At 38.1% G+C, this 13,297-nt stretch overlaps 1 protein-coding gene across 1 annotated transcript; it reads right to left on the reverse strand.

Moving 5' to 3' along the window:
* Positions 1–4,412: 4,412 nt before the first annotated feature.
* On the reverse strand, positions 4,413–8,296 carry LOC120300395 (cytochrome P450 2K6-like). Its single transcript, XM_039326344.1, has 3 exons — positions 7,812–8,296; positions 6,790–6,931; positions 4,413–4,759 (listed from the first exon to the last, which is right to left on the reverse strand). Exons 1-3 carry the CDS (start codon positions 8,034–8,036, stop codon positions 4,572–4,574), a joined length of 555 nt encoding a protein of 184 aa, XP_039182278.1. The 5' UTR covers positions 8,037–8,296; the 3' UTR covers positions 4,413–4,571.
* Positions 8,297–13,297: the final 5,001 nt, after the last annotated feature.

A 13,297-nucleotide genomic window follows, 5' to 3' on the forward strand; every position in this document is an offset into this window, starting at 1 on the left:
TTTCTTTTTAACAGGCAAGTTCTTTAGAGACTCTAATGAAACGTTTGCAACACAATTTAATCAGAGACAATGTCTGCCAACTGAAAAGCTCCAAAAGGAACAGAAGAATTAAACTCTTAAAACCTAGCTGAAAGTGAAGATCACCCGTAAGAATGGACTCCTTAATGTTAGATGAATATCACATGGCCATCCTTGGTAATAATTAAACTGAAGACAGTAAGATACTTTGAACATATATCAGAATTTTCTGAGTATTTCTCCCATTTAACTCTTTAAAGATATGAACTGGGAATGCATGGAGGTTTCTCCTCACCAGTTAATTCCAGAAACAGGGATGAGGGTGAAAAATGCTGTTTTACTTGAACCAACTGAAAGTAATGTCCTCTGCATTTAAATTTGTCCAATTTATTCCTATATTCACACTCATGCTTTACCTGTGGCTATGTATTTTCAGACCAACTTCAGAGTTATCAAATAACCCAACGCAGTTCTTCTATGCAGTGCTTTTTTTGAAAAAAAAAAAAGGTGCCGGAACTCATACATGTCATACAACCCACCTTGCCTACCCTACAAGGTTCCATCCAAAAAAGGTGCCAGAACTCCGTTCTGGGCGTTCTATGAGAAAAAAAGCCCTGCTTATATGTTTAGTGGTAACTTGACCTACACAAGAGATTGCCAGTCTAGCATCTACTGAACAGTGTCTGCATGCTGGATGCTAGGAAAACTTTCGCAATCAGTCATGTTCTCAGTAGCCATTTTTTAGTCTATAGTAACCTCAGTGCTTTTTTGTAAAAAAAAAAAAAAGTGCCGGAACTCACAGATGTCATACAACCCACCTTGCCTACCCTACAAGGTTCCATTCAAAAAAGGTGCCGGAATTCTGTTCTGGACGTTCTATGACAAAAAACCCCTTTGTAACCTAATCTCAAAATATCAAAGTGTGCCTCCCGCTGAACTCTTTTCAACACCAGGTGGACATTTAATACTATTTATGCAGTTTATATTGCATTTTAGGTACTTTTTTGTGTTGCATTTTATTCTATAAAATAGGCTGAAAAACTATGTGTGCAATAAGCATTATACAGACACACATACAAACACACACACAGAGAAAATATCTCTAAAAGGTTTATGCTTAATCAGAAACAACAAACTCAATATCTAATCAGGAGCTTAAAAATGGACAGAATAAACTATGTAAGAGCCAAAACTGAGCAAAGATTACTGCTCTGCTGTTGCAAAATGCTCTATTACTGCCTGACCAAACATTGTCAACAAACAATTAATATGCTCTTCCCTCTCATCCATTACTGCTGCAAAGAAGTTTTACCTTGGAAAAGATACGTAATTATAAAATGTGTAACATTTATCTTTAGAGCAGTGGTTCTCAACCTTTCTAATGCCGCGACCCCATAATACAGTTCCCCATGCTGTGGTGACCACTTATATATCACCAGGTGCCAGGGGCGTGGCCAAAGAAAAGGGGGAAAAAATGGCGGACAGCCTTGTTTGGCGACCCCCATGAAATGGTCATTCGACCCCAAATGGGGTCCCGACCCACAGGTTGAGAACCACTGCTTTAGAGACTGGGAATGCAAGCAAGGTAGATCAAATTCATATTTGGAAAGCAGCTGGTTTTGTTTATCTATAGATGTTTGTATGCATGGTTGTCTTTTGATATACTAAACTGATAATAAAACTGAAAGAGTTTAGAGATGCCAAGTTCTTATTTATAAATACTTTTAATTCTCTCCTTCTTTAGTCTAGCTGACTATGACTAACTCCACTAGAGGAACTCTATATCTCTCAGAGATTTTTTTTTTTAAAAAAAAAATGTTTGAATTAATTTTTTGTATAGATTACATTTGAGAACACATATGAACAGATGTAAATGTAAGGAATCTCACATATAAGCCTATGTAAAAATATGTGAAAACAGGAGTGGGGAAGAATAAAAGGAAAAAAATAAATAAAATACAACAAAAACCAGAAAGGGGGGGGGAGCAAGGAATAAGAAAAAAGAAAGGAATAGAATACACTATTTTGAAATTTCAATAATTTTTCCAATATAAAAATACATCCTTGAAGTTCCAAAGTCAACCCAATCCTAATCCTAATTCTATTATATAAAGCACTGTAATTCTGATGGATAAAAATAAAATCATTCATATGAAATAAGAAGTAATGATATTTCCACATTGCCCATTGAAAATGAGATTTTTGTCTCATTCCTCAATAATGCTTGCAAGGTCCCTGTCAAATCATTCTGACAACAGAATGGAGAAAACAAAAAATTAGGAGGTGGAATTAGTCAAAGTATATCCCAGCCACTGTAAAATGACAAGATTTAACTGCATTCTGAAATGAGTACAGAAACTTCAGTGAACAAAGGGATCCCAGACTTGTAAATGGTATTTTTTTTAATTTGAAAAAAAGTATCTTGCTGCCTGACATCAACTTGGTAATCAAAATATGTTCCCCGTAGCAGTCTATGGTTGTAAAAGTTGGAACTTGAAAAAGCAAGTCAGGAAGAAAATTGATGCGTTTGAGCTATGATGCTGTAGAAGGCTCCTGCATATTCCTTGGACAGCAAAGGTGTAACAAGCAAGTACTGGAGCGCATATCACCAGACTTGTCACTGGAAGGCAAAAATCACAAAACCGCATCTCTCTTATTTTGGCCATGTCATGCAGGGGAATTTAAAGGAGAAAGCAACTATGCTTGGAAGAATTAGCAGTAAAAGGAAACCAGCTGCCGAAGAACATGGTGACTGGCAACTTCAAAACTGACACCAGCCAGAGCAGAGAACAACTCAAAGAAATAGTACAAGATCGGAAGACATGGAGAGGCCTGGCCCATAGAATCACCAAGAGTTAGACATGATTGAATGGATAATATCATCATCATCATCATCATCTGTCTGTCTGATTATATTATATGAAACAACCCAACATATGAATACTCCACAAAAATAAAACTCTAACACATTATAGGATCCATAAGATTATCCTCAAGAAAAAGTGGTTGGGTTTGGCTCCCATTCTGACCCAATGTCTCAGGGAAAAGCCAGGTCTTCAAGGCCTTCTGGAAAGCAAGAAAGGTCCATCTGTATCTCAGTTATGGCTCAGTTATGAGGTCTCAGCAGATGACAACATTTAACAGAGCAGTCCTAGAATGAGACTACTTTATAAAATCTAGCCAGACAGGTAAACATCACCATGAAGAGGCAATCCCTCAAACAACCCGGTTCTGTGCATCTAGGGCTTTAAAATTGATAATCGGCAGCTTGAATTGCCCCAGAAAGAAACTTATGCAGTAGTAGTGTAACAATGAAGAACTTTGGGATTCACAAGCCTGTGTGTGCTTCAGCATTCTGGTCATGTTAAAATTTCTAGGTGATCTTCAAGGGCAATTTCATGTAGAGTAGGGCATTGCAGAGATCCAAAAAAGAAGCAAGGTGGGCATGAGTGATTATGAGCCAGGCTTTGCTGTGAATGACAGATCCTCAGGACTATATTCCATGGATTTGGTGAAGTGGATCAGATCCATGAAACCTTTGGACTAACAAACCAATAAAGTTTTAAGATAGCTTAAGACCATTATATTCCTTTCAAATGCAAAAACCTTCTGATGTTTCCCAGTGTGCAGTGTTAATTCAAGAACTGAGATCCTGGGCAAGGTAATGATAAACTCATGGACTCCATTATTTCCCCTTTCCATTTCTAAATGGAAGGCATGATTCTCAGATATTATTTGACACAAGTATTTTTGAGTCATTTCCCCCAATTTCACATTCTTATTGCCTGCTTCTCTAAAATGCAATATATGAACCTGCACTTTGAATACTATATCTTTATTCCTGTATCCATTTGGACACGTGTACATACATGTTAATGTGCACATATGAATAGGGAGCATGTGGAAACTATATTCCTGTGCAAACTACTGATTTGATCTGGAGATGTTCTTATCATCTTTCAGGATGAATGAAAGTGGCTCCACAGTTGTCCTTCTGTTCAATACGTTCCCTTTGATCGCCATCATTTCCCTTCACAGATGCCTTAGCAAGAGAAGCAGGGAACAGACCTGTTTTCAGGTTTGCATCAAACCCAAAATAATATTGTCTGGTATGTGGAGAACAATTTTTTCTCTAAGTCGCATGATTAATGTTTGGTGAAGTGGGAAAATACAGCAACAATGAATAAGTCATGAGCAAAAAGTGGAATTGAGGTTAGTTAGTTCACATTTATTGTTTCCCCTGCTTAACAAATGATATTCTTATACTGCAGCCATGCTACCTGGAAAGAAAGAGAAGAAATTTCATGTTTAATGTAATTATTGGTCAAAATCATTGGACCAGTTTGTTGATTGTTCTTTATAGCGATTGATACAATAACTAAGAGTGCATTTTAAGGTATCTTTTGTCTACTACTGATTTGATGCGACTCATCAGAATCTATGTGGTACCTTTAATGTTTCAGAGAAGGCATAAATGAAGGCCACCAGAAGGCTCCCAGAGAGACAGATGCAGCTGAGCAATTCAGACTAATGAATTGCTGAATGTTCCTATTTTAAGAACATGGTAGAGCACATAATGTGTAAGTATTGGGAGGTGTGATAAGCCCAACTGCATGGGTCATGTCCAGGTCTTCTTTTGACAATCCAGGAGCTGGTTGGAGAATGAATTTCTGCAGAGGACTAGTAAAGAACATGAATATTTCTGTTTTGGCAAGGGTCTCACCTGGACATACTCTCCGACCTGTAACAAGAAACAGATTTATTAGCTGTGTTAATAACATTTTATTCCACCTTCTCGTGCTATATTGGTTTGAGAGTTCACTATAAAATTGAGACCTTACTGACTAATCATACAGAAGAATAATGCTCCCACTAAGGACACCCCTATAATGGATCTCAGAAGTGTATCAACATTTCAATAAATAAATTGATAAAAATATTATTATTGCTACCACTACTATTAATATTATTGATTATTGCACAGTCAGCCAGATGTTCAGACTGGGTTTGGTATTTTTGATTACCTATCGAGTCCTTAACAAGGACCTGGGATAGGCAGATCTGGATGTTTGATGGTGTTACAGATATTGTCGCAGGAAGGAAGCTGTTCCCAGTAAAGCCGCCTTTTACAATTGACTGACGAACGAATTTGTCAATGCCAATGGTGTTCAAGTGATGCTCCAGTTGTTTTGGGATTGCACCCAAGGCATTTATTACTATTGGTACTATCTTTGCTTGCCTTTGCCACAATCGTTCTATTTTTATTTGTAGGTCTTTGCATTTTGTTATCTTCTCCAGTTCTTTCTCTTCTATTCTGCTGTCTCCAGGTACTGCCATATCCACTATTCAGACTTTTTTGTCTTTCTTATTGACAGTTGTTAAGTATGGGGTGTTATGTGGCAGGTGCCTGTCTGTTTGAATTTTAAAATCCCAGAGCAATTTAACTTCTTCATTTTTTATGGCTTTCTCTATTTTTTGGTCTCACCAGTTCTTGCTTGCAGGCAAATGATATTTCTTGCAGATCTTCCAATGCAACATTGTTTCTACTTTCCCATGCCACTGCTTGCAATCATTCTGGGTGATCTTCTTGCAGCAGCTTACCAGGTGGTCCCTTGTTTCTTCAGCTTTTTTGCATAGGTGGCACTTACAGTCTGTTGCTGTCTTCTCAATTTTGACTTTGTATGCATTTGTCCTTAAGGCTTGGTCTTGTGCAGCCAGAATTAGTCCTTCGGTCTCTTTCTTCAACTTTTCTGCTCTTAGCCATTGCCAGGTCTTGTCATTATCTGCTTTCTTGCTATTTTTTTTAATGTACTGGCCATATAAGTGCTTTATTTTCCCATGCCTCCATTCTGTTCTTCATTTGGTCTTTCTTGTAGGCCAGTTTGATCTCTCCAGTAATCAGTAAGCCTTCCTGGAATATCAACTTCAGTGCATCTTCTTCATTGTCCTTCAAATATTCTTCCAAAGCCATTTTTTCTTCTTCAGCTATCTGATATACTTGCAACATTCCACTCCCACCTATTTATCTTGGTAGGTAGAGTCTGTCAATGTCGCTGCATGAATGAAAGGCATGATTTGTTATCATTATTTTTCTAGTCTTCCTATCCATTGTTTTTAGTTCTGCTTAAGTCCAGTCCACTATTACAGCTGTGTATCTAATGACTGGAACTGACCGATTCAGTGCAGTTTCATTTCTAATTGGATTGAAATTGGAGGTTCTGCCCATAATTTGCAATTCGAGCTTTGTATCTGCTGATCTTCTTAGCTATAGCTGTTATTTGCTGCTTTATTATTTCCAGTGCTTCCTTGATCTTCCTTCTTTCTAAGTGGTATTTCTTGATTAGGTATTCTTTGGTCTACTTGTTCTTCAGCTTCTTTTCTTTCATTGGTTCTACCTTGCTTGCATCTGATCTCAACTTGCTGATCTTATTTTCCAGTCTAATCTTCCATTTTTGTGGTGCACTGTTTGATTTTTTTTTTCTTCTCTGTTGATTTTGCATCCCAGGTATTCAGTTATAACTGCAGCTGTATTGTACATTTTTTGGTTTGTTTCTCACAGTGAGTTGGTTCTTATAGTTATCTTATTGTTATTGCTATTTCTCACAGAGTATTTCTAAGGTAGCAGGGACTTGGAACAGAATAAAACCTAAATGGTATTAATTAATTACACTATTAATTCTTAAACTATTAGCCTATTTGGGAGATTTTAATCAGGGAGAAAAGCTAAATATAATTTTATTCATTTTTATTTAAAAAAAATTAAATGGCTACCTGCAGAGAAAGGCATGAATACATCTCTTTTTACAAATTTTCTTTCAGTGTTGAGAAAATGTTCAGGGTAGAATTCATGAGGTCTCTCCCACTGCGATTCATCATGTAGCACAGAAGTCAGCAACGGAACCACATGGGTGCCCTATAAAGAGAAAGCAATGGGTAATTTAAAAATCAAGCTGGTACATCATGCACCAAGTTATTGTATAATCCTGAAATTTTCAATGTGATACCAGAGGCACTATTCTGTCCAATCACCTAATCTGATCTGTATGGAGAAACTCTTAATTTGTTGAACTTCCTTGGATCTTTGTTTCTACTTGCAACAATAAAATGGATTTTTATAGGCATTTGTGCTGGATTGCAAGCACAAATATCTACATTTGCTTCCTTAGTAGTAAACGCCACTGAGTTCCATAGTTCTTAGTTTTAGTAAGGTACACGCAGGACTTTTAAACCTCTTTAATCCATATACTCCCTCATTTTCCCTGTGTTCCCCTGTATGTATAGAGAATGAGGTATCTGCAATAGAAAGCTTCTTAATATATGGATGCTTTCCAAACATTAAGACTTCAGAGTCTTCATTCCTGCAGATATTCCTTACATAGTATGTTCTCTTATGTTACATACAGATGGCAGAATGAAAAGGCTTCACTTACAATACATATTCTCTGATAATGTATTAGGATCTATGAGAAACATCATTGCTTAGTTATTCTTAAGAATAATTTGCATTCCTATTTGATCATTATGATGATATAAACTCTACTTTTTTGGCTACCAAAGATTACTATAGCTCTCCCCACCACACAATATACACTTTACTCTATCTATATGCAAGCTTGTGTCTCCATAGAGTTTGAATAAAATCAAATATGCCAGATTACTATATTCCTAGAATTAATAGAGCCTGTGGCAAGTGATTTATGAAAGCTTTTGAAGATTGTTTATTGTTGTACTATAATAAATGAACTGAATGTAATCAACTGAGATTAGGAAATGAACAATACAGATACAATCACCTTTGGAATGAAGTAGCCCTTAAAGTTAACATCCACTGTAGTTGCATGTGGCAAGTTTAAGGGAATGACATCGGCATATTGTTGAACTTCATGGACTACAGCATCTGTGTATGGCATTTTTGTTCGGTGTTCGGTTCCTGGCTGAGCATATCCAACAACATTTGTTATTTCTTCTTGGACTTTTTCTGAGATAATAAATAGTAAATTCCAGTAAAATAATCTCATTGTGTTGGTATAGTGCAATTCTTGGAAATATTAAATTGTGATGCATACAGTGGGCACCTGATCCAGAACTAAAGATATCCGGGTTCTTGGGGCTCCATGCACCCAAAGCCATTCAGTCTTGCCACAGGGTTCAATTGAACTGTTGCTCCCCATCCAGGGCCCCACAGCCTCTACACACCGCAAGAGGGCAGCAACAGCATCAACAGGGTTACCAGGAGTGGAAATGCAAAGTTGAGTTTTGTCTGCGTACTGCAGATATCTCAACTCATGGTGACAGATGATTTCACCCGGTGGCTTCATGTAGTTGTTTAAAAGGAAGGGAGAGAATATTGAGTCCTGCAGCATGCCACAAGATAGTGGCAGTATCTCTCACTCCCTATTAATTAATAAATAAGGAAAACAGAACTGGAATACTTGTGGATCATTGTAGTTCAGCAACATAACCTTCTAGCAGCAGATATTGAAATAATGCTTCAGGACCCTCTATCTTTCCCCTGCAGTTCTGTCACAGAATGTCTAATGAAAGTTACTTGACACAGAAATATCTGCTTCCAGAAAAAAACATTACTTTGGAAGCCAAGATAAGGGAGAAGGAGGCCGGGAAGATTGTGGAAAATGACAAAGAAGGGAGGATGGAAGTAGAATTCTCTGTGAAAAGAGAGAAATGGAGAGAGAGAGAGAGAGAGAGAGAGAGAGAGAGATGATGATGGTGATGATGATGATGATGATGAAAGGAGGGGGTTATGGGTAATCCTAGAGAAAGTATGAGAATGTCAAGAGTAGAGAGGAGAGGACTGGGGAGTTATGGGTATTGAATGAGTTTCAAATCTTCTGTTTTAATTCTAGTGAGTATTGATGCTGATCCCTTTTGTGGCCCACCCCTCTTCTTTAGAAGGCATTTGATCACTTGCTTTCATTTATAAAAGCCCTAGCTTCTTTTGAATTTTTTTATGAATAAGGGGTTTTGAGTTTCTCTCAATTTGAATTTCTCTCAATTTCAGTCTTAAAGTTGTTTCTTGTCCAAATATATTCTCACTCAGTTCACTTCATAAGATGTATTTTTAAATAGATTTACCCATAATAACACAGGTTGGAAGACATGATTTTTCATACTATAATGTATTTACATATGATTTATAAGAATATACAATATATAGTTGCTTACAAACTCTGTTATATATTTTTCTTTTCTAATTGGTGCACTGTAAATTCAAAAGAAAGGATTCAGAGCCATTTTGGTCTAACAATTAAGGCATAAGACTAGAAATTGGGAGACTGCAAGTATTAGTCCCACCTTAAGCACAAACCAGCTGGATGACCTTGGGCCAATCTCTTTCTCTCAACCCTGGGAAACAGGCAAGGACAACTCACTTTTGAATCTTGCCTTTCATCCTGGTAGTCAACAAGAGTTGAAAACTAACTTCAAGTCGGCACATGTACACACTGACACACCTATTTAAAAGGGTCCTGGTTTATTTAGACAACATCCTTATCTTCACCGAATCCAAAGAAGAGCATGTCAACCTAGTCAGAGCGGTTTTAAAGAAACTGCGTGCTGCCCACCTATATGCCAAATTATCAAAATGTGAATTCCATCAGGAAAGAATAGACTACCTGGGTTATCGCATATCCCCACAGGGCATTGAAATGGACCCTGAGAAGGTCAGAGCAGTATTAGAATGGCACCACCTTGCACAAGGAAGCAGCTGCAAAGTTTCCTGGGTTTCGCAAACTTTTACCGCCAGTTCATTCCCTTATTTGCCCAGATAGCCCTGCCCCTCATGGACTTACTAAAAACAAAGGGAGAATCCTCAGTGAAACCTAGCCAGCCACTAAAATGGACAATGAAATGCCAAGCGGCATTTAAGAGATTAAAAAAACTCTTTTCTGCTGAACCCATACTGAGGCTTCCAGACATGGATAAACCCTTCGTAATACAGGCAGATGCAAGTAATGTGGCAGGGGGGCTGTACTATTACAAGAAAATGAAGAAGGGGTATTGCAACTATGCACGTATATATCTAAGAAACTCACCGAAACAGAACAGCGCTGGCCCATGTGGGAGAAAGAGGCATATGGGATATGTTGGTCATTACTTATGTGGCGCCAATTCCTTGAAGGGAATAAGATCTCTTTTCAGGTGTGGAAAGACCACAAAAACCTGGAAGCCTTGAAAACATCCAGGAAGCTCACCAGGCAGGCCCACTGGTCCCAACATTTTCACCAATTCCACTTTACGCTCAAGCCCTTGCTGGGGCAAAAGAACTTCCTACCAGATGCATGCCTCAATATAACAGCACGCAAGGCACCGACTCTAAACCAATTATGGTGGAATCACAGCTGGCAGCGCCAGTAACTACCTGAGCCCAAACTAAATTAAAACCGCAGCTGGGTAGCCAAACCGGAATTGAATTCCAAAAAACTTTGGAAACAGATGAATGGTTCCAGAAAAATAGACACATGTGCACAATCAAGGATGGACTGCCTTGGGTGGGGGAAAAGTTATATATACCAACCACCCAGAGAGTCACATTCATGCAGCTTTGCCATGACACAAAATCAGCAGGGTATTTTGGATTTGTAAAAACATTACACTTAATTAAAAGGCAATTTTGGTGGTCATCCATGAAAAAGAACATAGAAAGTTATGTGGCCAGCTGCCCAACATGCGCAACTGCAAAGAGGTTGCAAGGGAAATCGCCCAGACTGTTACAAACAGTGGCAAATCCCTCAACCCCCGGAGGGAAATAGCCATGGATTTTATAGGTGGAACTACCAGAAAGCAATGGAAACACTGTCATCTGGATGGTTACGGATTTGTTGCACTTTATCCCTTGCCAAAAGATCCCCACCACAAAAGCCTTGGTGAAACTTTTCATGCAGCACATTTACCAATTGCATGGGGAACCCCAATGCATCATATCTGATAGGGGAGTGCAATTTACATCAGCATTTTAGAAGGAATTTTTATCCCTCTTAGGAAACACTCAGGGACTTTCATCTAGCCATCATCCTCAGGGGAACCGTTGTAACTCAGTACTTGAGCAATACTTAAGATGCTTTATTAATTTCCAGCAAACAAATTAGACGGACCTACTCCCTTTTGCAGAAGTTGCCTACAATAATGCAGTCTACTCCAGCACAGGTTACACTCATTTTCAAATAGCCACTGGTCAAAGTTTCAACCCCATGCCAGAACTAATCCCAAACGAACCGGCAATCCCATCACTGAAAGAATGAATAGAACAATTACAAAACAATAGATCGAAAAGCCTTAGATAAAAGTAGGCAAGCATACAAAGCACAAGCAGATAAAAAAGAGTTGAACCCACACCATTCATTGTAGGAGAAATGGTATATTTGTGTACAAAATACCTAAAATCCCTACAACCCTGTAAAAAACTTGGACCAAAATATATAGGACCTTTTCCAATTAAAAGAATCATAAACCCAGTAATAGTAAAATTAGAATTACCTAAAAATCTCAGGCAAATACATCCAATTTTTCACTGCAGTTTGCTGAAAAGAGAGCATCAGTCACCCTTATGGCCAAAAATCCCCACCACCACCACCTCCAATCATGATGGAAGGAGAACAACACTTCAAGATAAAGGAAATCCTAGATTCTAGGAGATATCATGGGACAACTCAATACCTAGTAGCATGGAAACACCTCCCCTCCTCACAAAATGAGTGGGTCCATAAATGTCATGTCAGAGCCCGAAGCTGTTAAAGAAGTTTCATACAGAGTATCCTAACAAGCCAGATTAACTTTTATACCTGTTTTGTTTTCTCTACAGGTGGATCTCTCTTATTTTTAAGTGGGGCAGGATGTCAGAATCCAGTTATATTTCCTTTCTATCTATCTTCTCTGATATAAAACCAATTCTTACTCTCTCCTGGATCGTGTCATACTCCTAAGGGGGAGGGGGATATGCATGGGGTTTTTATTACTTTCACTTCCTTTATTCACTACAAAGTAACTTTTTGTTGATTTGCTTTGGGTCTGCTAATCATCACAATGTAACCATTTGCCTTTCATCCTATGCCCCTCTGAACTTCTCCTTCTTACCAGCCAGCGAGGAAAGGGGGGGGGGGTGAAAAGATGCAGTCTCCGGGATCTGTGTGAGGAGATGTTGAATGTTCCTGCCCAACGGAGCCAGATTGACGTTATCTTTCCTGGATTTAACACCTAGAAATCTGCCTGCCTGAATCGCCTGGAAGAACTGCAGGGTGGGGGCTGCTTAGGGACACTTTAAATCATCAAATTGTAAGGGAATCCCTCAGATCCTGTCTATTATGCCTGCTATCAATTTCTCTTAATAAAAGTTCCTGTTGGAAGAAACCATTTCCAAGAGTTCTGCTTTGTTAAGATGTGGACTGAAGTGGGTCCTTTCATTTGGAGAAGATTTTTTTTGCTTCCACTCACTTCCCATGTAGCTGTGTTGCTGAAGCTTCTGTCATACTGGTAATTCTTGACTTATAATGGCAGTTAGGCCCAGAAGTGTGGTGTCGCATGATTGGGTCACTTAACAACAGCAATTTTGGAAGTCTCAATTGCCATCATTAAGTGAGGATTGTGCAGGTTGATAAGCAAAAACCTGTGATGACTGTGATTTCCAACTTCTTTTTGGCTTTGCAATTGACTTTGCTCATGGGTAGCTGGAACAGAATGTTGAAAATCACAATCATGGCCCCACAGACACTGTGACAGTTGTAAATATGAGGACCCGTTGTAAGTATTTGTCATTCAATGCCACTGTAACTCTTTCTGAAAATTTTTATGGATTAAAGGTCAGGTTTTGAAATGACTGTTGATGCAAAAAGTTTCCTAGCAATATACTGTACATTGGACTTTACACTCCAGCTATGAATACATTAGTACAATACAGTATACATAAAGAAAGTTATGCACTGTGAGCTGCAAAATAATTCTCAAAATGTTTGCCTTAAAAAATACAGGATCGCAATTTGTTCTGGCTTTTTTTCTCTTTTCTTATCTTTTAATAATTTTTTATTGAAGAATTTATCTTATAAAATAACATTTAAAGAAAAAAGTGAAAAAAGTAAAGAAAAGAAAGTAGAATAAAGAAAGGAAAGAAATAGAAGAGAAAAAGACAAGATGTTAAAAAAATAAGTTCTAATCTTTACAGCAGTTAAAGGTTATATCATAACCCCTTCCTTTCCACAGTCTATCCTTTCTGATTATCAAACCCATAAATCACAAGCATATTTTTCCTATATTCAACAAAAAGTCCATA

This window comes from Crotalus tigris, unplaced genomic scaffold, assembly GCF_016545835.1.
Source record: "Crotalus tigris isolate CLP2741 ecotype Arizona unplaced genomic scaffold, ASM1654583v1 scf7180000024340.7048381, whole genome shotgun sequence".
Lineage (NCBI taxonomy): Eukaryota > Metazoa > Chordata > Lepidosauria > Squamata > Viperidae > Crotalus > Crotalus tigris.

What these genes read in the sequence shown, in the direction of transcription:
- LOC120300395 (XM_039326344.1), bottom strand. Translation starts at nt 8,036, where the DNA reads ATGAGATTATTTTACTGGAATTTACTATTTATTATCTCAGAAAAAGTC. An exon ending in AGGGCTACTTCATTCCAAAG is followed by an intron (nt 6,932 to 7,811) that starts GTGATTGTATCT and finishes TTCTCTTTATAG; the next exon opens with GGCACCCATGTGGTTCCGTT. An exon ending in ATTCATGCCTTTCTCTGCAG is followed by an intron (nt 4,760 to 6,789) that starts GTAGCCATTTAA and finishes TTCTTGTTACAG; the next exon opens with GTCGGAGAGTATGTCCAGGT.